Source organism: Oculina patagonica, chromosome 4 (genome assembly GCF_052425735.1).
Source record: "Oculina patagonica isolate OP01 chromosome 4, crgOcupat, whole genome shotgun sequence".
NCBI classification, from domain to species: Eukaryota; Metazoa; Cnidaria; class Anthozoa; order Scleractinia; family Oculinidae; genus Oculina; species Oculina patagonica.
This window is the reverse complement of record NC_135761.1, coordinates 52,532,461-52,558,246: the sequence shown is the minus strand read 5'-3', so window position 1 is coordinate 52,558,246 and position 25,786 is coordinate 52,532,461. Positions and strand designations below refer to the sequence as shown.

General features: G+C 36.7%; 2 protein-coding genes across 2 annotated transcripts; both read right to left on the bottom strand.

Annotated features, from left to right (window-relative positions):
* Window positions 1–4,658: 4,658 nt before the first annotated feature.
* LOC144650652 (uncharacterized) lies at window positions 4,659–8,131 on the bottom strand. Its single transcript, XM_078510380.1, has 4 exons — window positions 7,831–8,131; window positions 7,015–7,134; window positions 5,834–6,005; window positions 4,659–5,111 (listed from the first exon to the last, which is right to left on the bottom strand). The coding sequence occupies exons 1-3, from the start codon at window positions 7,961–7,963 to the stop codon at window positions 5,857–5,859; spliced, it is 402 nt and encodes a 133-aa protein (XP_078366506.1). The 5' UTR covers window positions 7,964–8,131; the 3' UTR covers window positions 4,659–5,111; window positions 5,834–5,856.
* On the bottom strand, window positions 7,831–25,629 carry LOC144650620 (decorin-like). Its single transcript, XM_078510344.1, has 17 exons — window positions 25,511–25,629; window positions 22,889–23,064; window positions 21,779–21,850; window positions 21,133–21,204; window positions 20,372–20,431; window positions 19,902–19,976; window positions 19,255–19,329; window positions 19,067–19,138; window positions 17,079–17,144; window positions 15,854–15,928; window positions 13,871–13,942; window positions 12,539–12,610; window positions 11,933–12,004; window positions 9,899–9,970; window positions 9,463–9,538; window positions 8,691–8,747; window positions 7,831–7,889 (listed from the first exon to the last, which is right to left on the bottom strand). The coding sequence occupies exons 2-15, from the start codon at window positions 23,053–23,055 to the stop codon at window positions 9,487–9,489; spliced, it is 1,074 nt and encodes a 357-aa protein (XP_078366470.1). The 5' UTR covers window positions 23,056–23,064; window positions 25,511–25,629; the 3' UTR covers window positions 7,831–7,889; window positions 8,691–8,747; window positions 9,463–9,486.
* Between the last annotated feature and the right edge of the window lie 157 nt (window positions 25,630–25,786).

Sequence of the window (25,786 nt, the reverse complement as noted above, 5' to 3'; positions counted from 1 at the left end):
AAATTGATGTCATGTGTTGCCTTAGGATCATAAGTTGCAAATCATTGTTTTCTTTCAAGTAAAGAAAGGAAGAATATAGAATTGGAAAAATGAGCTTCAAAGAGCCTGAGATATTTTACCTGACGAAGCTTAAAGCACATTTGACGTTTTAACTTTTAAAAGACATACCAGAAGTATTCAGTAAGTTTTTCAATTCCTTATATTCATTTCCTAAATTTTTTAACTTTTTATATCTTCTTATTTTTTACTTCCACTTTTTAATCATTTTTAACGCATGTAATTTATTTTTATGCAGGGACCCACTAAAGACCACTATTTGTGACGTAAGCTCCCTGTTAAAATATCTTTATTATTATAGAGTCATGTCATGTATGTCATTTAATATTTCAAAATCACCTGTCGAAGGAGGCCAAAAAATATTAGTTTTTAGGGCAGAAAGACATCGAAGGTGTAATAATTAACCGAAAATGAACAAGGAAGATCAAATAAAAAACGTTAAAAATGGCAATATTTTTTAAAGAGGCTTCCGCGGTCCAAACGTGCCATATAGAGCCAGCCGCGGGGCGAAAATCGAGGCTACACCTTACTACACGAGACTTCAAATTAATTCAGTTATCAGTCGTTCGTGTGCTTAATACGGAGTTAACAAAAAAAAAAAACTTTCAAAAAGCACTGAACATGAGAGTCAAATGAATCTCTAGCAGGGATGGCCACTACCTTTTTGCCGTACCAACCACCTAGTTGGGGTTTTATTTGACCTATGAACAGTGTTATGTTGGATTATGTTTTCAAATAATCTAACAAAATCCATACTATTGACAAGGATAGAAAATTAACAATGTTACTGGGAACTAGTCCTTAGTTGTTTTTACACAGAAGAAGAAAAGCTGTTTACCTGATTTTTCTGGGCTGCAATTTTTTCCATCCTGTAATGTTCGTTGAGAATCAAAAAAAGAATGAAAACGTTAGCTGTTGCACTGGCAGTTTAGTAACTACAACGTATTCTAAATAGATCAAACAAGCATAAGCTCTTAGCTATGCCGCTTAATGATGTAAATAGTGGACAGCACAAACATAAACGTTCTGTACAGATATCTGTCAGATCTAAAATTAGTAATGCAGTGGCTTGCTAATTAGTTGCATTTTAGAGGATGTTATGTATTACCGAGTCTCAGCGATATACTGATTTGGCAGTTTGCTTGAACAAGTTGCAAATTCAATTCAAGTTTGCTCTAGCATGCATGTTGTCAAGTTCTGCGTTTTGAGGTTTACAAGGCAACAAGTTAAGTTTAGGTTCGATTCCATTTCGTGTAATATCACCTATGTATAAGTATCAGAAAGAGAAAACATAAATAATAGCCCTGTTGTCGACTGTTTATCAACTGACTGCCAGAAAGTAAAGAGAGGATGAGCTTAAATCGCCGAAAAGGAAACCGCGCATTAAAATTTGAATTATATTTGTTTCGTTGAGTCTCAGGCGATTCCGAGTTTGGCGAAGTGAACCCAACCTTCCGCTAATAACTCGCAGTCTGTTAAGGCTGGTTCTCATATGATCGCCCCGATCGTCTCTGTCGCTTCTGTCGTTTGCAAAGTCTGAGGTGATTGGTGGAAGCAAACTTTTTGAAGCGACAGAAGCGACAGAGACGATCGGGACGATCATATGAGAACCAGGCTTTAATAGGCAGTCGACCATAGGAAACGAGGGCGAGTAGTCAAATTGTAATAGCAGACATTTCAAAGGTTGCAGTCCTAAACCTACAATTTTATGTATACTATCAAGAATACAACAAGAATACGCGCGATAAATAAATGTTCTTATCTTAAAAAAAACCAATCAGATTCGTGGATTTCCAGAACTCGGCTGGGTGTCTGCTAATAGAAAATTGCGTCACAACAGTGCAAAGTTGCTTTAAAAACCGTCTAGTTTAATATAATATCCGCTGCAGGTGACGTATTCTTTAAGGTATAAAACGGCCCCCTCATCCTTATGCTAGTAACTATATCGGTCCAAACTTTATGCAAATCTACTTCCAACAGACTCGAATATTTTAGCATTTGAAATGCTTTCTTGGTTTAGCAAAGACAAAATGTAAAAAGACATACATGTATGCAAACAGTAAGTGAACAGTTATTTTCAAGAGAGTACAAAAATATTATGTTTGTAAATTTTCAAAAAAGGACTAATGTATATATGGGCGAAATTTATCATTAAAGTCTTTGCATGAGGTGTTAATGGAAGAATTAAGCCAATAAATAAAATGCAGTTTTATAGCGACTTGATTATGGACTTGTGAAGATAATTTTGTTTTGAATGACTTTTGAATCATTATTGTAGTGAAACGCCTTTAATAAAATATAGGGTAAATAACACCAAAAGTTAAGGTGAATTAAAATACGATACCAGAGATTAAAATAGTCGCAGCTAAAACTTTATCCACAGGACTATATTAGACAGTGACATGGTACTTACTTTACTTTCTCTTATCTGCTGAGATACGAAACCCACTGAATAGATAAGGGACCTATCTCTGTCGCACAAGTCTTCAACTCCACAGCCATTCAATTCACACAGACCATTGGCGCCTGCTGATCTCTCGTAGTTGTACGAGATGCATCTTGATTCATCATGACAGGCCTGAATACAGTTGAACCAGTCTCTGGTGTATAACTGTTGAAAAACATGGCCGACCATAATATGGTTGTTTTCTGTGAGTGGTGTAAATGCCAGTATTCGTTGCTGTGTTAATACGAGAAGTAAGTTAAGGTAAATGAAGTTCGTGATCATCATCACAGCAGCGGGAAACGAAAATTATTTCCTTGTGTTTTTTGCTTTCTCATTAATAAACACGCAGTTGGCTATTAATATTTATGGTGTTAACAAGTTTGAAAACTCCTTATATATAAAAGCTTTTAAAAGTTAATTGCTCGCTGCTGGCTGTTTACTAATTTAAAAAAGCTTGCATCTTTTTGTTTTAAATTATCATTAAAATTTTTCACGATGTTCACGGCTAAAGTTTACAGTTTAATACTGTTTTTGATTTTTGATATCTTAAAAAACCTAAAAGGACGCTTTTAACATGGAATTTAATTCACCGAAATGTTGTACCCCCGCAGGCAAATTTTATATTCAAGTCGACTGTCATGTTCACATTAAAAATATTGGCGATATAAAAGCATGCAACCTGTATAATGCTGCCGATATGCATCTGCTAAGGCTTTTAAGCACAACGGTACTCAAAGTTACTCATCAGGACATCTAGAGTGACGGAGACTCGGAGTTTGTTTTGAATTCGTTGGAACGTTACACTTCGGTAATAGCGTACATGAAGTTGTTTAGTCCGCCATTACGAGTCGTTTCGCTCAAGAAAGCTCGATGAGCTAAAACGTCGGTGTGATAAAGCGTCGGGGTTCTTCTACTCGTTATTATTGTTTTGCAAGGATATCGCGTCAATAATGAAGAAAAAGGTAAATTTGTCACGGAATTTTTATTTTTGCGTGTAAACATTCCTTCGTATGAGACTCACATAAACATTGCAGGTGGGGATTGCGCAGTACGGACTGGAAATCATCTCCAATATGATCTTATGTTAATTGGTATAATTACTATACGAATAAAAAAAATAAAAAAATCTTATTTAAATACTAGCTAAATTTTAGCATGGAAGTAGTTTAATTGGTACAGTGCTTACATACACACTGGTACAACATTTGTACAGTTTACATGCTTTGAAAGTTTAAAAGTGTAGGCGTTGATCGCCTTTTTAAAATTGAATTTTGCTCCTTCTGCAATGCTAGTAACATTGGCTTGCAATAGAATTCTCACTTGACCCCTGCACTTACTGCAATTTATTTCTGACGAGTACGCGTCCACAATCCCCAATGAAACGATCGTTATATGCTGATGACAAATACAGTGGAATGCCGAAAACTCGGTTTTTCGAGCCTTCCGGCCCCCCCTCCCCCCACCTCCCCCCAATAAACAGAACAAAAAGTAGTTTCCTTTTCGTCAGTCGAAAAGTTTAATTTTACCTCCTATTTTTTCGTTACCATTGGATGTTCGAAAAATCGGGATTCCACTGTATGTCACGTGTGGGAGGCGGTGGCCTTACGGTCAGCGCGCTAGACTCCGTATCGAGCACAGGCGGCACAGGCTCACGTATATTTCAGGCGTTTTTTAGCGCCGCGAGCGTTGGAGGTGTTGTGTTACAACGGTTTGTAATTGTATGCGTAAAAACGGATTCGGAGATATGGGTGAATAGCATGAAATTTTGACAGTAAAATCAACTTACCAGAATGCAAGGTGGGAGTCATGTTTTGTGTTTTCAAACGATTATTTGTCAGTTATTAAAATTCCTCTTATCATGAGCTTGGGCTCTTGCTGATTGATTGGTTTGGTGAGTCCTGACTGGGGTTACTGCGTTATGTTGTTTAGACACTACTTTGTCCATGCACCCAAGTGTATTAATGGGTACCAGTAAATTTAACACTAAACCTGCGATGGACTAGCATCCCATTTAGGGGGAGTAAGAATCCCCAGTTGCTTCACGCTACAGAAGCCAGGATTAGTTCCGGCCCCCTGCTTCGGCCTAATGGGCCACTAGGCTCGAACGCAGTCTACGCTTTTCTGTATGTTACTGGAATGAAAGACAAAACAAGGCAACTTTAATTAGTCTTTTTAATGTAGCTGTTTCCCATATACATGTATGATTATAAGATTAAAATATAGTTTTGAAACGAGACTATTGTATTATGATTTGTTGTAAATTGTTTTTACCTACGAATAAAAGACAGACCAATGTTTAAACAGTTGTTTCAGATTCAAGTCATCTTCATTCCAACATTAAAAAAACAGAATACATTTTAAAATAAGTACGGTATATATAAAAGCCAGTAAAGGTCTCCACTAGAATATGAAATTATTATTTCGCAAAAGTGGCTCTACGTCAAATGCATGGCCGTGTTCTTTGGATCGTGGACGTCAATCAAAAAATAAAAACATTTGCCAGCTTTCTCTTAAAGCAGTGGAAACCTCCTCAACAACAGAAATGGAAGCATTGCATTGGACATGACAAATTTTCCTCCAAAAGTACTCATATGAAGAAATCCTCTACCTAAAAAAATTAAAAATAACATCATATATTTGATATACCGATTGATTTTATACCGATTTTTTAATTTAATTTTAGAGAGAACCGTATTACGGGTGAAACGATTCTTGACTGCTTTATGGATGCATATGGACACTGGGTGTTTATCGTTAACCAACGACAACAACATACCCTGACTGCATTGCTTGCAGGCTACTTTGTCTACTATGACATTCTGCTAACTTTACTAACTAACATCTGTTACCATTTACAGTTTAAGTATCATCCAAGGCACATTTTCACTGCGCATAGCCGAACAAAGTCATTGAGAAGCATTTAGCATTTAGTGGCCTAACTGTCGGTGGTCTGGTCTGGTCTGGACAAATACGGGTTCAAAATCTGGTCAGAGGCATTATGTTGTTCCTGGGAAAGACGCATTACGTTGACAGTGCCTCTTTCTTTCGGAAGTGTAACTAGGTACAGGTTAATTGTTAGAGAATTCACAGGAGGGGAAGGGATATTGACTAACGACAATATAGCATCCATGCAGAGAGATTAGCGACAATGCTTCAAGTCCCTCACTTCAGAAAATGGAGATAAGCGTCGGAACCGATCGAAGAGCTATCTGGTGGTCTCCCGACCTGGATGATTGAAACGGACTTTAGCTTGAGAATTTGTTGTTCACTTAGCGCATTGCTACTGCTATTAGTTTCTTTTTAAGGAGCTTAGTATCAAAAAAGTCTTACCTGGAGTGACTTACAAAAAGCAACTAGCAACACCCAGCTGCAAACAAGCACAAAGAGGATCTTGATAGTTGTGATAGTCGAGTTGTTTCCTTTGGGACTTTCACTGACTTCACAGTTGGTTCACATTGTATCATACTTACAAAGCTTGGCCCTCGTCTCGAGTCTGTAATGCCTATACAAAAAGAAAGAAAAAAGGTTTTTTGATCAGTATTTATACTGTGTAACCGTTTTTTATTATTTTTTGTAACGCCGGGCCCCAAAACAAACGCCGGGTCTATAAAACTCGATCTTGGAGACGGGGTAAAGCACCAGCGTTAATTTGATCGTGATCTTACGGCACCGATTCTCTTCAAAATAGGTGTACAAAGCTCGTATACCACTACAAGTTAGCTGACCAGTTCAATTTACTTCACTCACACCACTTACTTTTGTTGCGGTTTTCAGTGAAATGCGAACTCTGAAATTCAATCATCAACCAACGGTTTGCACTTTTTGCTGCCGTCAATCATCTTCGGGAAGTTCACTTCAACCGGGTCAAAAGGTCACATCTGTCAGTTGTGATTGATAGATTTTGATCCATTTTGTTTGTTTCTGTTTTTCACGGTCCGTTGTCTGTCGGCATAATTATGATTGACAGCAAGCGAAAAACGCAATCGTTAGTTGCATTTTGAATTTCAGAGTTCGCATTTCACTGAAAACCGCAATAAAAGGGGGTTTCTATAATGACTAAAGAACGTGGAAGTAACGACGTAGCCCTTCACACTCCATGGAGAACCAAATCCTTTTTGATTTTCCAGTTTACTGATTGGATAACCAAACCAATTCCTGATTCCTGACCTCACTTCCCACTAGTCATACATGTTTAAATTTATTTATATATACAAATAATAGACATAAATAAGAAAAGAGAGTCTAGGGGTAAACCCTATTGTAAAAACTCCCCTAAAAATACAAATATACTAAAAAAATCTATTTGAAAAGTTACAATTTAAAGAGTGATTTAAGTCTTGATTTAAAGAGTTCGAGACTTCCCGCTTCGACAACGTTCTTAGATAAACTACTAGGGACTGTTCCTTTCACCAATCACTCTTATGACTGAAGGAATTGTCAAAACAGTTGATTCTTGTTGATGACTAGGACGTAGGGGCGAGGCTCTGGGAACGGGAATGCACAGTACCTACCATATCGACACACCCAACAGTCAGTTGCACGTTTACTGGGACGTCGTTCCTCTGAGAAGTAAGTAGCACTGCTGAAAAACTTGCGTTCAGTTGCTTCCATTTCGCCCTTATAGAAAGCTCCTATATAAGTTCAAGTATATACGTTAAGATACTAAACTACCACATTTAATACAACTTTGCACTTGGACGGTTAAAGGTCACCAGTTTTTCTTTATACGTTTTCACTGCAACTGCTAATTTGTAAATTACAATTTCTCAATTACAGTTCATGTAGTCATCAAAGGTAGAGTCAGATTTTCTTTCACCGAAACTATGCCAGTTGGCATGATATAAAGTCTATGAAACTAAACATAGTCTATATTTAGACTTCGTCTCGAGGATTATTCAACAATAATCACTTCGCCTTCGGCGAATTTTAGTATAATTTTCAGAGGTGAATATCAAGAACTGCAAAATAACAATAGAAAACACGAAAATAACAAACACAAGTGCTCGCTTACATACGTATAAAGCAATGCAATACAATGTAATGTAATGTAATGTAATGTAATGTAATGTAATGTAATGTTATGTAATGTAATGTAAAGTAATGTAATGTAATGTAATTTAATGTAGTGCAATGCAATGCAATACAATACAATGCGATTTTAATTAATACGATTCTGATAAAAAATATAATAAATTCACTAATAATCCTGGTTTGGCAACCCACAGAGCAGCATTGCTTTTTCTTAAAGTTCCCACATATAGAATGCTAAGTACTTATAATTATGCCTTATATTGCTTCCTGTTCTAACAATTGTATATCTGATTCACCTGAGTGGCATTTGACACAGGTTTCCTCTCCTTCGGTACAGGGACCAGGCGAACAAAAGCTGCAGTTATAGCAAAATTCACCGGAGATTAAACAAACAAAATGAAGACCTGAATACAATATCATTTCCCGCATCCCCAAAACTTTCTCCGTTTACTTTCCAAAATTCTAAAAATAATAACAGTGCCAAACAGACTTAGTGCTGTTGGTTACCAGCGTCGATGAGCCAGCATTCCATCAAGGGGGAGTGTTATAATACTCCTGGCCGCTTCATGCGAACGGAAAACGGGATATCCGTTTCGTGTATTACTTATTAAAATATCTATCCTTTATTGTAAAATTCATTAACTATTCACGAGGGTGCAAACCAATCCCAGCACTGTATTCAGATCACATGTACACAACTATAAACCCCAATACAAATCAAACAATAGAATTAACTTTTGATACAGACTCCTGCTCAACTAGTTAGTATTCATTAACTTTTGATACAGATCTCTACTGATTCGCATAACAAGACATTGCATTCAATTTATTGTTTTCATTTCACAAGTAGAATAAAATATTCGCGTCCGATCTGTATGGCCGTTTACAATGGCTCGCCTATCGGCTCGCCATTGTAAACGCCCATACAGATCTCCCGCTCATGTTTTATCTACTACTTAAAGTCAACTCTTTAAGACGGCCACCATCGGGACCGGTTCCAACTGTCTGTCTTAGAGAGGTGTCGTCTTATAGGGAGTTTAGTTACCGTAAAATGACTGAAAAACGGGAGGAACTGGCCCAACAACAGGTGTCCGACTGCTTACAGAGGTGTCCGTCTTATAGAGATGTCCGTTAAAAGAGAGTTGACTGCACTTACATAACGACAGATCCGTTTACTGCTGAAAACCTCTGAGTGTACGTACGTGTTGTAAACCTGAAGGTAATATTTATTTAAATCGTTATGTGAGGATTTTCTTCAGATTAAAATTCCTGAATCGATACTTGACATAGAAAAAAATGTTGAACAGTTAATCATTTATGGTTTGTTTATACATTTGACTAGAAGAAACTAATTTAACGATATATATAATCGACTGCGTTTCGATGTTTCGAACATCGTCATTCTCCAGTGCAAAAAGTGTCGATCAGTTATTAAGACGAAAATTTAAATACTTAAATATCAGATTGAGCATTCCTGTGAGCCAGAAGTGTCACGCATTATTTAAACGGATTCTCGATCCTAGGGCTATTCTTTATTGCGCACAATTGACGGCGAGAAGAACTCTTGGGAGGTCTACTAAATAGTCTCTAGTGATTATGTTCAGCTGAAACAATTGAAACGCTGCATTATGCATACAGTTCTTAATTAAAGGAAACATTAATTTCCCAGAAAAAATAGGTATATACGGGACCAAAAAACATGGTTTAATTTTAAACAATTATTTCATTTTAATTTAAATTAATTTAATCTAAAAGTGTCAGGCTAAAAAAGGCGTTACCCACTATGTTAAGGACACGATTTGATATAAGATACAATATAATACTAGCGATTTAATTATTAATTTTGTTTAAACTCAAATTATTGTCCTGACCAAATATCTGTTTATTTAGTTACGTATTATTATGGCCTGCTGTTTACATGCACTTACACTTTAGCACTTGATTTCATTCCATCAAATAATCCAGCAGGCACTGAGTTTCGTCAGGGGATTGCTAAATAGTGTCCTGAAAGTAACAAGCAGTCAAACTTTTAAACCTTGAATACTGTAAGTCACTGATTACTTCATAATTGATAACATCTTTGCTATGAATCATTGTATGCAAGTTGATCACAGCAGTCTACCATATTGGATTCAGCCTCCTTCTCGTCAAATACCCAGCCCCGCTAGACAATCCTTTTATTACTTCCCTCGTATTTATTATCATTATTTTTGCTTTTGCTTCGTTCCAATTATTTTGTTTTTTTTTATCGAGGAAGGGAAGCTAAGATTAGACACAAACACAAACGTTCTACATAAACACTATAAAAAGGTAGCAGTTCAATAAAACAATCATTCAAATGAAAATATAATGAAAAGCACTTACAAAATCTGAAGATTTGTGAGGTTATGAAAACCTTTTCCGTCAATGTGTTTGATTGCATTGCCGTGGAGGAACCTTTAAAAGTTATAGTTACAACCTCATGTTATCTATTTCATATATTCACTATCGCAGTTATGGATCAGTTTTTATTCAACTTGAAGGTAATGTTTGTGCACCGCATAATGACTTATCATCGCATAGTTCTTTCTTAAAAATAAGTGCATGTATAAAACTTCCCCCCCAGTACTAGTCGGTTACAGAGTTTAAATCAACTGGGGTTTTAAGCTCCCTCCGAAGCATTATGGAGCCTCTTTGCCGCTGCAGTCTGAGAAAGTATGTGAACCGTCTCTCGGACGCCACACTCAGGTCACACTTGGTGTACGGGCGACCAAACTGCAGTGTGATGCGGTACACGCGACTAAGTAAGATATATGTCGTAGTTAATGGGATTCCCTGTGAGTGTGGCGAAGGCTTGATTGGTGAAAGAGAGTGACAATGTAGGGAACAACCGACGAGCACAACACCAACACGCGAAACTGGCTACTATCCGCTTAAAAAGATCTGATCGAGACTTCACCTGGCAACACACACACACACACACACACACACACACACACACACACATGAAGGGTTAAAAAAGTTATTCACATGAGGCTTCACTCTAACGATCGACATCAACAAGGAAAATGAAATTGAAATTCCTGAAAAGAAGTTATGTGGATCCAGATCTATTGATAACAGACAGTCTTCGTGAAATACGAATATACGTTTCTACGTATATACGATGATGTGAACACATTGACACGAAGCAGTCGACGCCATCGCCTGAAGACTAGCAGTGAGAAGTCAAAATGTTGCGCTCTTAACCCCAAATGACAATATGGTAAGAGAACTGCTTATTCAATTCGACTTCATAATCAATCATTTTATACTAACATGATTTGCAAAGGGTTTTCAACACAAGTGTCATTTGAAATGAAGGTCGGACAATTACTTAAAAAAACTCTACCAGAAGGAAGAGTGTAAGCAATGATTTGTTTGTTTTCCTCAAGACGTTGCACAAAGAAGAAGATGTCGAAAACCCTTACTACAAGATGCGAGGTCAGTGAAGAGTTATCGGTCATGAATTCCCACCAGTCATCTCCCGTGTCTCCCGTTCTTAGCCTCTCACAAGAAGAAGTAATTATAAACAGCTCTCGTTCGGAGATTACGAAGAATTTCAATTTCTTTAACTGTAATGTTAACATACAGGCGGGTGAGTAAACTTGATCTTTTCAAAGAATTTGTAAAATATTGTCAATGTTTTCAATCTTTTTCCTTCTGAGAGAGTTTCAAGAACTTTCTCTTTACGATATTAACTTTCCATAACAGGTCATTTGTTTTAGGCTTTGGAAGAGCGCACGAAAGGTTGTAAGCTTATAAAAGTATATAAACATTGTAAAATTCATTAGTTATTCATGAGGGTGCAAACCAATCCCAGCACAGTATTCAGATCACATGTAAACAACTGTAAACCCCAATACAAATCAAACAATAGAATTAACTTTTGATACAAACTCCTGCTCAGCTAATTAATATTCATTAACTTTTGATACAGATCTCTACTGATTCGCATAACAATCCTTTGCATTCTTTTTATTGTTTTCATATCACAAGTAGAATAAAATATTCGCGTCCGATCTGTATGGGCATTTACAATGGCTCGCCTATCGGCTCGCCATTGTAACCGCCCATACAGATCTCCCGCTCATATTTTATCTACTACATAAAGTTGTTTAATTACAAGTTGACTGTTGTATATTGATCATTTTTTTGTGCGCGCTCTTGTCTTTACAAGTGCAGCTCAGGAATGTGCATAATAAAACAATTATTGGATTCGGTTTTCGCATGATAGCGATAATTATCAAGGCCTCAGTTTGTGTTATCCGCCTCAGCCTTCGGCTTCGGCAGATAACACAAACTTTGGCCTTGATAATTATCGCTATCATGCTCAACCTCATCCAATAATTGTTAATTAATATGAAAGTAAGAGCTTACAATTTCGTCAGATTTACGAGCCCGGTGAACGAGTGACGGCTGATGTGAGAGATTTTGTTAAAGTGTAAATACCTTGAGGAAAGAAAGAAAACAAATTAAAAATTGGTTTATTAAAGCTGGTAGTTAAGACCTTAACAAAAAAGTATATTGTCTGAACACCAAACCTATTTGACCCAGAAATTTGTTGATGAATTACTGTACAACCCGTCTTATGATGACTGAATGAGTTTCCAACGCAACACAAAAATACAGTCTAATCCCGATAACTCGAACCTTCAAGGGAAATCGAAAAACGTTCGAGTTATCGAGGGTGAAAATTAGTAAGAAAATGTCCTGAAGGGGAATCAAAAATGGCTCGAGTTAGCGGGAGTTCGAGTTACTGAGGGTTCGAGTTATCGGGATTCAACTGTAGGTCAAATTCTGCGGCAAACACCTTCAAACTAGTCGGTAAAAGTTTCTCTTTTAAATAAATATTTTATATCTATAAAAATCTGTCGAAGAAGCATGTTAGAGAAGAAACAGGGCCCCTGTAAATCAGTGGCGTAATAGGACGCATACCATGGCACGAACCGGTGTTTTTTTAAATTAAACCTTAATTTCACTTACAGTTCCCGTAAATCCCCGCAGGCATAAAATGCTTTATCTGGTATTGACTGCAGCTTGTTGAAGGACAAGTCGCTTGAACAAAAAAGACAATAATACAAATGAATAATGAACTTTTGTGACAAACTACGCTAAAGTGAAATAATTCTATCAAAGCGGCTAAGAAAAAGATCATTTATCTCTTACAATAGCTATAGACGTCTACCTTGTCAAGACGTACTGACAAAAGGGGTAAAGAATAGAAATTTTCCTTGCAATTGTGTTTAAAAGTTGAAAAAACGCAAAGAGCATCTGATAAAACGTGATTTGAACCCGCGACCTCCTCGTTTTCCAGGTGCGCTTCCCTACCAACTTTGCTATGAAGCCAAACATTGAGCGGAGGGTCAATTGTGAGTTCGAATGTCCCCGTGAAAGTGATAGATGACAAATAAAGTATATGAATGGATCAGCCTCTTTCAGCAAGACAAGAACTTAAAACTTCGCAAATACCTCGGCTTTTACAGAATTAATAAATACCTGAAATAATTATATGAAATGATTACATCATTGCTGTTAAAATAATATTGTTTAAAAATCAAGGAAGATTACCATTTTTATGTCAAAAACGGAATATCTTTTCGTTTCTACCTAGACTTGCGTTTTTCTGTTTTTTTCTCGTGTTTGATCTCGTCAGAGAAAATGTAGTTTTCGAAATGAATTGAAATTTCTTGGAACACTTCATTATTTGACGACTCCTACAAGGCAAGCGTTTCCAATCGAGCAACACATTTTTTTTTCTCGTCGGCTCAGAGTACTAGAGCATTTTAGTCATGTTTCACACACGTTCCTTTCTTAAATTGTCCGGCGTGCCCGCCATCTTGAGTTTACATTTATGGGCTGTTGACACGATAGCAGAACGAGTTTATTCAGCTAACTTTATGTAACGAGTATAGATCGCCTTCTACCAGTATTTATCATCTTGACACAGATGGATGATCCGTCCAGTCGAATCATCCACCGTGTCAAGACGATCTAAGCAGATAGTTCGTCAATCTGTCTGTTTATCCTTATTTCTACGCAGACGAATTATCAGACAACCGAACGCTGCTTTTTTTCAGACTCCTCCTAGACGGATGATTCGTCTCTGAGTGTAAATTCAACCAATGAGATTTTTATGAACAATTGTTATATAGTTTAAAGTAAGAATTAAACACACTTCATCATTTTAAGAAATGAAATTCTGAAAGGGTTTTAGATCAAGCAAGGTTAATAACTGACAAATCTAAAAAAACCAGATCGCAATGGAAATAAGCAATATTCACGGTGAAGCTGATTGTCTAGTTCATAGATACATACATGTACCAATACACAGCCACAATCTGAAATACACTTGCTGGTAAGTTATCGATCTGGTTATCTGCCAATGACCTATAAGAAAAGATAGCAGCAGTCAATTACTAACATATCGCCTGTGCAGATCACCGTCAAATGAAAGCACTCTACTGTGGTTGTGTTAGTATGCGTAGATTAATTTTTGGTCAAAACTCCAGGTAAAATTATTTCCCAAAAGGTATATAGCGCGAGCAATATTATATAGAATCATAACGCATGTAAATATTGGTAATTGTTAGGAGGGTTTTGTTAGCTTTAGCAGTTTCGCTTGAATTCGTATATTCGCGTTTAGTTTTGTCTTATTGATAATATATTCGTTGGTAATAATTCGGCCTTATTTAGTGGGTCCTATAAGTAAATAATATTTACTATAGGAAATTGTGTGTTTCGATTTTTTTCAAAGTAGTTTTCTAGTTGTTCACTTTGATATTTTCTTCGGCTTTATTGCCAGTTAAGTATTTCTATTCGCATTTTGCTGTAACCTTCAATTATTATTGAAGTCGCTTCGCTTAGCTTTGCATATAGTGTAATTACATTTTTAAAAGCCAACAGCAGCTTATTAGCTGAAAACAATAAGTTTATTTAAGTACTGTTTATCCGATATTACAAAGACGCGTGCTGGAAATAATGGAAGGTTCCTTTTTAGTTCGTGAGCTTTTGTATTCGTAATCTATTAAGTTGGCCGTGAAATTCAATTACCGGAGTGCTTGGTAAAAGTAATTAGCTTTCAGAATGTTTACCTCGCTTAATAAGTTACTTGCCGACCTCACGTTCTCCGTTCAATTCAATAGGAATCTTATATTGCCGAATCATCGCGTTTCACTACACTCAAGCTAATTCAATAGTGTTAATTACAAGCTGTTAGGTTGTTAATCCATCGCAGTTCACCGAACACACGTTCGCCGCTAAATTCAATAGTTTTGCGGACTCGATGCGTTTATAGTTTGAATACTTTTGCTGACAGGGATATTCTAGTTAATTAACCTTAAGTAACTTAATTTGTTGTACGTGCTTTCTAGCCCTTTTCTAGTGGCATAAACCGCTCGTAAGCATGATAGGAATTTTGAACTTATTCTCTACTTATATTGTTTTGGTAGTTTTTAATTTAAAACAATTTAAGAAGTTGTTTTCGCCGCCTGAAGTACGTGCTCTCGTAACAATAAGTTGCTGAGTCAAGTTGTAATTTTTATTCTGGTTGCGCTGCCTTCAAAGCATTTTTACTGTACAGTAATTGTTATTTCGTATCTTTAGGATAGCGCTCTTATTATGTTCCATTATCAATAGAAGCACGTAGCAAACCGTATATAAGCAACCACACTTGTAAAGCTTTTTCGATTACGAAGTTAGTAAGAATAAACTGCTGTTGGAACCAAGCTGAGTTGTTGCTGTGCTGTCAGTCCAGTTCGTGGTTAGATCCCGGTACCGAAGAGTGTAACGGCTCTTCCTTGCAAGCGAGTGCCCCATTTGAGTCTAATTTCCCCCGCAAGTTTCGTCGCAGTCGTCTCGTTTTCACAAGTTCAGAGTTCGCCCGTTTCCCCGTACGCAGACAAGGAAAACTCTACCGTTACATAATCGTATGAATTACCCTACTCGTAATATTTGAAAATTGTATCAAATTGTACTCGTCTTTTTGACGTTTTTTAGCTTTACAAAAAATACATTTTGTGATTATAGTTGACATATTCGTAGCTTTAATGGTAATGCACTTCTGTCAGGTCAGCTAATTTTAAGGCATTCAACCAAACAGAAAAAAAACACTCTTTCATAAAAGAGACTGGCCATTTAGGAATTTGCAAGGTTAAGCCGAGATCACCACTGGAAACAAGTTCAGGAACTGGTGTCTTGACGTTTTTGAACCTGGATACTTCTGGTAACGAGACCTGTCGCCTGTCTCCCTTTCTTGGTTTCCTTAAGTACACAAACTAAACTAAAGAGTTCATTACTAACAAAGTCAACAGCCTTTTAATATGAAATGCAGTTCCAAGCTGTATTATATTCTTGATGTGGTTCCCTTGCAATTTCCTGAAATATGTGATTAAGAGTCTTTTTACGATTAAAGTGTACATTTAACATAACCAAGAAAAGAGAAACAATAGCAAAAATCGTAACATATTCAGCGTGCCTTGGTCTATACATTGTAGTGACAAATAATGGTAATTGGAGACGAAGTCTTGTTACCAATTAATCATCAGTATAACACAATTTGACACATTTTTGGTTAATGATAGGAGGACAGCAGCTCAATATTTTTCATGGTATCTAAACGGTTGAATAAATGCTAAAATAGCTTACAACAAGGATTCCAAAAGTGTTACTACTTTTAACTTATCCACATTCTGCTAGGAGAGCAGGGATTGCGATGAGGTGTCCCGAGTTCGCATTCCGTCACGAGGTCATATGTGGGTTGAGTTCGTTGTTAGTTCTCGTCCTTGCTCCGAGGGTTTCCTTCGGGTTCTAACTAATCCGGGGGGGGGGGGGGTACAGGTTTGTCAGTTATTGTAAGACTGTTATGTGCCACCCAGTTCAACATTAAATTCGATGCTGTATTTCGTGCTGATCATGATTTAATCCAACAAGAAGTCCCTTGGAAGCAGTCCTCGGCTTCTGATTAGATTATAACTACAGGAAAGAGTGTGAATTTATGAAAAGCAGTAAAACTTTCTTGCTTTTGCTATAAAGGTTAAATATTTTGTATCGATCCAACATTCACTCATGAAGTTATTGTTTATTCATCAGTTTGGAATTGAAATTTCACATATCTCATTTTTTAAAACGACCCTTATAACAACTTTTTAGCTGATACCAACACTTTTCCGAAACCGTAGTAGAATTTGTGACTCAAATTTTATTTCGGCTTTCAGTGAAATGCGAACTTTGAAAGTTTAAATCCAACTAACGATTGCGTTTTTCGCTGTCGTCAATCATAATTATGGCGACAGCCAACGAACCACGAAAAACAGAAAACAAACAAAATGGATCGAAATCTGCCAATCACAACTGACAGACTTGACCTTTTGACCCGAATGAAGTGAACTTCTGTTTCCCGAGAGGTCCGCTAAGATGATTGACGGCAGCAAAAAGCGTAAACCGTTAGTTGAGAATTGAATTTCAGAGTTCGCATCTCACTAAAAACCGCAATAACTACACACGAGCTAAAAGTCAATTAACTCACAGAAAGTAAATATTGGTAAGACCAGATAAATCTGGGACAGATGTCAACAAGTTTGAATTGAAATCCCTGCAATAACAAAAGGAAGAAATTAACAATGAAGAAAACAAAGAACAAACAACTCTCTTACTTCTTTTCTATCATTTGTTAGCGTCTACGGTGATTGGCCACTGTAATTGCTTTGGGTTTGATTTACGACACCCAATTGAAAACAGTTATTAAGCAATATAAGCTAAATGTGATGTGGTAAGTGCCCCAAACTCTTTAAATGTTGTTTGTGTTGAAATTAATTAATTATAAATATTTATCAAGGAGTAATTTGTCGAAATCTAGTAAATCGTTAGTAAGTAGTAAGTATATATATATATATTAAATACTCATTCTCATCTTATTACGATTATTTCGAAAATAGGAGTATTGTAGTTGGGCTTAATTTTACTCCGTGGATCGGTCACTCAGTTATCGTAAACTCCCAAGGGAATACTTTTCGCCCTTTAGTTTATAGGTATGAATAAACGCGCAAGCCCAGTTTTTTAGCCACTGTCCTTGCCGTGCGTTTTCAATTAACAACATTAATTGCGTGCGTTATCAATTAACAACTTACAAATCTATCAGGTATTCTGCAGGTCCTCTTAAGGCTTCTTGTTCTATGTGCGACAGTTGATTCCATGAAAGATTGCTAAAAATATCAATTATTTACCTATTATTTTTAAAATTTCAATTATTTATTATCAAAAGTTAAAGAAACTTGTTGTCGCGCGTATCGAAACCATTCGTATCGTTTTCGTTTTCGCTCGCGTTTGCCAAGAACGGATATCTTATTTGTCAGCTAAGGTAAAATTTCGACAGTATTGGTGAACAGTGGTGACGTATTAGTGAAATATTGCTTTGCTTCTTTGTATTAAAGTTGATAGATCACCTTTACGGATTTCAAGGTAGAACATAATAACTTGATTCAGTGACTGACCGACCGACTAACTAACTGACCTGACTGCATGACCTGACCTACTGATTGATTGACTGATTGACTGACTGACTGATTGATTGACAGACAGATAGACAGACAGACAGACTGCCCGCCCGACTAATTGATTGATTGATTGACTGACTGACGTACTGATTGATTGACTGACTTACTGATTGACAGACAGACAGACAGATTGCCGGCCGGACTGACTGACTGACTGACTGACTGACTGACTGCCTGAAAATCTGCAGGTATGAGCGGCCGTAAAACTATTTTTTTTGTAAAAACAATTACAAAAGCCTTAGGAAACAACGTTTTCACGACTGAACTAGTATTTTAAAATTACCCACTGTAACAGGTTTCTATATATAGATTTGCAACGAGTCGTTACTAGTCGACTGATGAAATGTTAGCCTTTATCATTTCATGTCTATATTTTGAACGTTAAAAGGCCCTTTTGCAATTCATCTAGCAAGTGTTTAAATGAATGACAGGCTTGTAACACGTGACTGGTGCATGTTCTACGTGTAAGTGAGGTTTAGCTCACACATATCTGATGGCTAAAAGTGTCTGGTAGATCATTTTCTGCTGTGTTTGATATGACGGAAAGAGCCGCCATATCAGTTAAAATTTACTTCACTGTCTGTTTGTCCGCCTACCTGCCTGATCGGCTAACTGACTAACTGACTGATTCAGTGATGCATGTACTGATGGATAGACGGACTTACCAACCGACCGACCGATCCACCCACTGGCTCAGTTGAACCGGTCAGCTGGGCGAAAAAAGGATTACTGAATAACAGATGAACATATGGGGAAGGTGATTGATTCTTTTACATCTATTTTACCCCATAATGATTATTTTAAAAGTGGTTTAATGACTTAAAAACTAACTGAACGACCGACTGACAAGCTGACTGGCGCAGTCTGACCTGACAGCTGAGGTAAAGATGAATAACCGATGGCACATGGAACTGATTAGAAACAGATAACTTATGGTTTAATTTGCCATTCATTAACTTACAGACGAGACAGTTTTTTCATCGCCCTGAAGGTTCCACTTTCAATGTTTTCCAGATGACAACCTTCCATTGCTCTGAATAAAGATAACAAATAATAATTACCACCGTATATATTGCACATACTGACATCAAACTATACAATGTAGTACTTTAATAAATGAATTAAATTATGGAACATCAGACAACTTACAAATATTCCATGTCATCACATCCAGTAAAAACGTCTGAAGTTAGGTTTGGTCCAATGCCATTATTGGAAACGTCCCTGTAGAGATGAATTTCATAGCAATAATTCAGAGAGCTAGTGTAGGTTACGTAATTTTGAAACGGAAGATAACGACAATGTTAAACCAATATCATGCCTGTTTTTGGAACTTTTTAAAACAAATCGAAATCAAGATGAACGTTTGTATCTGGACGAAGCTCCCAGATGTTTTTTCCGTTTAAAATATATCATTGGAAATGAATGCCCTTTCGTATAAAATACGTAATTGGATTTTATTTCAGAAAATATAACATTGTTTGTAGCTTATGACATTATCATTTCCAAGCTTCTAGTTGGTGAATTTCTTGTCACATGGGAGGCTAGTGTAATTTTGATGCTCTCTCGCTGACGTCTACAACAAGCGAAGCCATTTTTAGTGTGGCAGGTATAAATGTATTCTTTTACATTAAAATATTAATAGCTTTCAATAAAACATCTTTTCAACAGTTTTTCGAAGTGCTATCAACAGTTTTACTTGAATTTATGATGACAAAAAGAACTGTATTTAAAAGTATTATTATTAATAACAGATTACTTAAATTAAAAAAAAGTAGGGAGATAAAACTACTTACAAAAAGTAAAGCCTGGTTAATCCATTAAGAATGATTTTCAAGTCCCTCAGTGAGAAAAAGTTCCCTCTCATTTCACTAGGAGTTGAAATCAACATATTAAAGCACTCCTGAACGGTGTTTTCTTTTAGTGATGCAAGCAATCAGTGCTTTGACTTAATACGGACATCTCTAAAATACGAAAACCTTCTTATTACGGACAGTTCACTTGCTTCAATATAGACCAAAATTCGTAAACTCTACCTCTCTAATAGGGACACTCCATGATACGGACAACCTTCAAAATCTATCACGCTCCCAAACTGTGACTTCATAGCTCAGATGGTAGAGCATCACACCGGTATTGGGGAGATCACAGGTTCGAATCCCGTTGAAGCCCTGATTTTTTTCTGGCTTCTTTCTTTGCAATTTCACTGCGAGGATCACTTCTTCACTTTAAAATCTACATCACAGTGCATTTTTTGTTAACTCACATTTTATGCACTCCTTCCGGGAGATAAAATCCTCCTTGAATGCGATTTCCATTGAGATTTCTAAAACAAACATCATGACATCACTGCTACGTTTTTATTTCGTCTGTTCTCTAACGAAAATATATTTCCTGGTATTTAGCATTTGGTTGCTCACTCTTTTTATAAACATTAAAGCCAAATTCATTTTGTTATTAAATTTGCCAACCCGTTTAATCCGTTTAAGAAATCTCTGTTTCAATAACAATTAGATTAGGAGCCCGAGTCGACGACCCGCAGCCGAGTTGACTATCACTTATAGGAAACGAGGGCGAGTAGTCTTATTGTTTTAGTTTTATTGGAAACTCTATAGGATTTCAGTCCAAAACTCACATTTTTATATTCTTTTGAGACGAAAATCAAGAAAAGTTTTGTTTTTAAGAGCAACACATACGCGATCTATCTATTGTTCTATCAGCGAATAGAAAACAATGGGAAATCAGATTCTCGGATTTCCAGTAGAGCAACCAATAGATTTTGATTGACACATTAATTCCAACAGATGATGTGACGTAATTAAGTGTACAACGATTTGGTGTGTGTATCATCAGTTGATGATCTGCTTTCGATCAAGTATATGCAAATTACAATTATGCATATTTGATTTTAAAAATCCATGTAAAATACAGCGCAAACAATGGGATGATCGAAGAAACGCAAGTTTGAAACTTTTACCAACACAGTAACTAATGAAAGACAGAACAAAGCATGTTTCAGTTTCTTACATTACTTGTAGAGACGTTAGATTCCTGAAAGTGTTCTTTGGAATAAACTTCAGTGAGTTGTTCGAGAGATCTCTAAAGACAAAAAAATGTAAATACATATCAATACTAGCAAGACATTTTAACAATATATTTGAACATATCTTTTAAATTAGCATGGCGTTTCAGGAAGTGTTCTACCGGAACTCTTTGGACATGGAAAAATAAGTAAAATTGCTAATGACAATATCACTTTTTTCAAGTTAACAAACCATAAATCACAAAAAGGGAAAAAGAAATTCTTAAAAATACCAGCTGGTAGGAGGCTTTACAAGGCCTCTTACCAGCTGGTAGAAGGCTTTACAAGGCGTAGAGGAGTTTTATATTCGGGACCACCGAACACAAATCAATCTAGTGGTTTTGAACACAGGCCTTCTGATTACAAGCCCAGTGCCCTAACCACTAGATGTCGACCACGCCGTCTCCAGATTGATTGATGATAAAAGATGATCATTAAGAGGTTCGGTAAAGAGCAGAAAGGAAACAAGAAGGCTCAGTATAAGAATTAGGACAACATAGACGAAACCAGGACTCCGAGTTTGCCTCTTTTCCAAAACAGTTTGAAGTTATGGCTGTGAATGAAATTTTTAATTCAATCTGTGCTACTTACATTAAGTGGAGTGACTTCAGTTTTCTAAAAGATTCTTCCTGTACAGAACTCAGTGAGGCTCCCGAAAGATTGCTGGTAGAAATATAAATAAGGAATTAAAGACCTTATCTAAACCAATAAAGCAGTTTTAGAGTTTAATTAAGTGACAAGGGAGAGCCCGCAGTAGGATAGGATTTCAGTTACTACAAAGGATTTCAGTTATTGCGGGAATTCAACAGGGATCATTCAAAATTTGTTGACCAATGACAGCAAGAATTTAAAAAAAAATATTTTGGGTCTGTTAACAGAGCAGTTTTTTCGTCGTTGGTTTCTAAATTATTGCTGTTGCTAGTTTTAAAACATTTTTTGCTCCGAGTTAACCAATGTAGGATTCTTTTTTTTATTTGTCATTTTTGGTTCCTGGACCGTTTCGTGTTGTTTTGTCAGCGTTTGCCCAAAAACTGTCGTTACGGTTCGCTATTCGCGCCGTTCAGGTCAATTTTCTCCATTAAATGCTTGGTGGAGCCGGGATTTATTCGACTTTTGAAATTTATTTCAGTCTGGTGATTATTAAGCAAGGGATTACATTCATTATCCTTACAGACATAGTTTCCAGCTCGTCATTAGAGACCCGGCGTTTAATCGAAAAAATACGCTAAGCAGCCTCGCGAGACGCCAACATGATGATACGCCAACATGATTAGTCCAGTCATGAACAAAGTCAGATTATTTTGTTTTAAGATCGTGCTGTGATTGGCTTAAATGGCTTGCTTGGCCCAGGTTGAAGCTGCTGCACTCTGTGTCAATTTAAGCGTCGCGCATACTTATCAACAAGGACTTAGTAACGAGGCCCTTTTGTGGTACTTATATTTGATTTTTTCGTTCAAAAAATGTTAACAAAAAATTGAATGAATGAAAAAAACAATAGCAAATATATCAACAACGCGCAAAATATGATGGTTACAAAATAAATGAACTGCGTCTATCAGAGGAGCTCCAATTTGCCGGCACTTTGTTTCAAAACGAGGCTGTTTACGAGGAAGGACGTGTCATTTTTTACATGCGGGAATGAATGAACCTACAGTCTGAGGATAAATTATAGGGCGTTGTTATTGTTATCAAAATACTTACAGTAGTGCTGTGTTGGACGGGATATCTCGTGGAACTTGCTTGACATTTCTGCACTTAACTATTACCCTTGAGGCAAATGGAGTACAGGTGCACTTCTTTGGACAAGAACCATCGCATGCCACTACAAGCAGCAGGACCAAGAATACCTGTTTCAGACAAGTAAACATCCCGCGTGTCTGATGGAGGCAATCATAAACGGTCATGTATTAATTCTTTGACTGATGTGACATGCATAAACCAGGTGCAAAAACATGTACCTTGATAATTGCAGCGAGCCGTATTAAAATTGAGTTAAGGATTTAGCTATGGAAATGTTGTCCTGTAAAATAAAGGGAATTAACCGCTTAGAAAAAGAAGTGCTAAAGTTGTGATGCACCAGCCTCAAATCATATTAGTAAGTAAGTCTTTATTTCCACACGGTGTTTTCATTCAGGTAAAGAAAATTACAATTAAAAATAAACAAAGGATAAAAACACTAACGACACTAACTAAGAAGTGTTTTCATGTTAAATAACATAAAGACCTGTTTTGAAAGGATGCCGTGTGTATAAATTTAAATGCTGGACGAGCTCGTTTTGGAAAGTATGATATTTCAATTTGTTTTTAAATTCTTTTAGAGAGCTCGATAGTTTCATTTCTATCGGTAAGCTATTCTATAACACAGCTTCGCAAAAGCTAAAACTTCGTTTACAAAATAAAAATTACTGCGAGGCTGTGGTATAGATAGCTTATATTCGGTATTTCTGAGATTGTTAATCGAGGTTTTATTACGCGGGAAAAACCGAGAACTCAAGTAATTCGGAGTCTGGTTGTTCACAGTTTAATACATCATAATCGATTTACTCATGGTCCCATGATGATCAAGTTTGTTCCAAATGAAATTGCGTAAGAGTTCATTAGTATTGCTATCATAAAAAGAGAAGGTTATGATACGCGCTGCACGGTTCTGTAGCTATAGCTTTTGTAATTTCTGAGAGAGTCCCTTTGAACAGCATACCCACACTACACTACAGTAATCGAAATGAGGCTGAATGAATGAGCTGTAAAAAGGCAATCTTTTTCGAAATTTCTTTTATATGAAATTCCCAATTAGGATTTTGATCAATATACACAACAAGAGATTTCGTAGTGGAGACTTGTTTAACAGGGATTTGATTTATTTTAGTTTTAAGATTCCCGGGTAGATTAGAGAGCCTCTGTCTAGATCCAATTACTAATAATTCAGTTTTCGTCAAATTTAAAATAAGTTTGTTGGCTGCAAGCCATAATCAAATTTCTTCTAGATCAGAATTTATACATTCCTTTATTTCTTCAACACTATTGCTCGCAAAAGTAATGCTGGTATCATCAGCATACATTCTTGGTTGCGAATGACATAGGCAGTTGGGTAGATTGTCTATATACAAGAATAAAAGAGGGCCAAAAGGTCTCGTTTTCTCCGAGAGAAACCTCTCGGATGATTTATTACAATTTAATAGACAGATTTGACTGAATACAGACTTTTTAGTGCTGCAAACTTTCGAACTTGTTTCTGATTGATAAGTTAAATTCGATCCATGTTAACAACATTTAAAGTTTACAAGCAGTTTCGAAAGGGATACATTAGAATGATTTTATTCAAGACAAATATTTAGCTGCCAACTCGAAACCTCGATTAATAAAATATATAATATTAATCTAATATCAATTAACCTCTTTAAACTACCTTCCCATGTTTTGAATTTGTGCGGAAATAAGAACAACAAGGCTTATATGGATAATCTTGAAGGGAAAAAGCACTTAAGTCGATTCATTATCGATCATTATAAGCTGAATATATTTTGAATTGACCCTAGCTTACAAAACTAAAGTGACCCTTGAGTAAAAAATGCTTAAGATGTTTTTAAAAATGTTTTTTAAGTTTTCAGTTTTTAGATTGACCGTGACGCATCAAAACTCAGGACAGCCTCTTCCTCCATCGTGCTATAAACGAGTGGAAACTTTGGACAGTACTGAGCAATTTTCTTGAACATCGCCCACCATCTTTCTAAACTCTGTTTTAGCTCATTTGGGAATGATATTATTATATTGAAAACTGAAATTTTAGCTGGCAAATATGGCTCCGAATTCAGCGATGATGAATGACCTGTATACAGTACAGTAAAGCGCGTCTGCCTAGAAACTCCAGGACATATTTCAATGTACCTTAAGATTAGTGCTGCTAAAAAGTGACACTTTCAAATGGAATAAAGACCTTACTTTCTGGATATTAAAAAGACAATTTAATGATGCAATATTCGAGGAATTCGATTGGTGTGCCTGTCTTTACATCCTACAGCCCAATTCGGACTATGCGCAGTACTCATTTTGCAGACATGCTTTGGTGGTTAGCCGTAAAGACAATGAAACAAGCGATGAAGCATCTACACACTACATACGTATCCTGCCTACTGACGTCCGATTTTCCTCCGATGTGTAGTTTACTCGCCGAGTAGCAGTTGCGTAGTAAATTGAACGTATACCTTGTAATACATTCGTACTCGGACGCACTGGATTTCTTTCAAAGCCCTTGAAGATGTTAATGATTAAACATTCATAACACTTAAACCAAACATTCAAGCTTGACATGTATACAATGTTTACCTGAATATTTCCTCTATTTGGTAATCAATCGAAGACTGCTAAAAGCCAGGGTTGCAACAATCCGATGCAAACGAATCGAACTCCACTCCTATATGACATTACGAACATATAGAGTCAGCTTAACCCTCGGACGTACAAGGGGGGTGGGGGGGTGAATGCCACCCCCCGTAAGGTTTTTTCCAAATTTTGAAAAAAGCATTTACCCTACAATGCTGAAACTTTCGGTAGCTGTTCATTCATCCTTTGCGGAAATTTTGATATGTCAACCATGTGCCC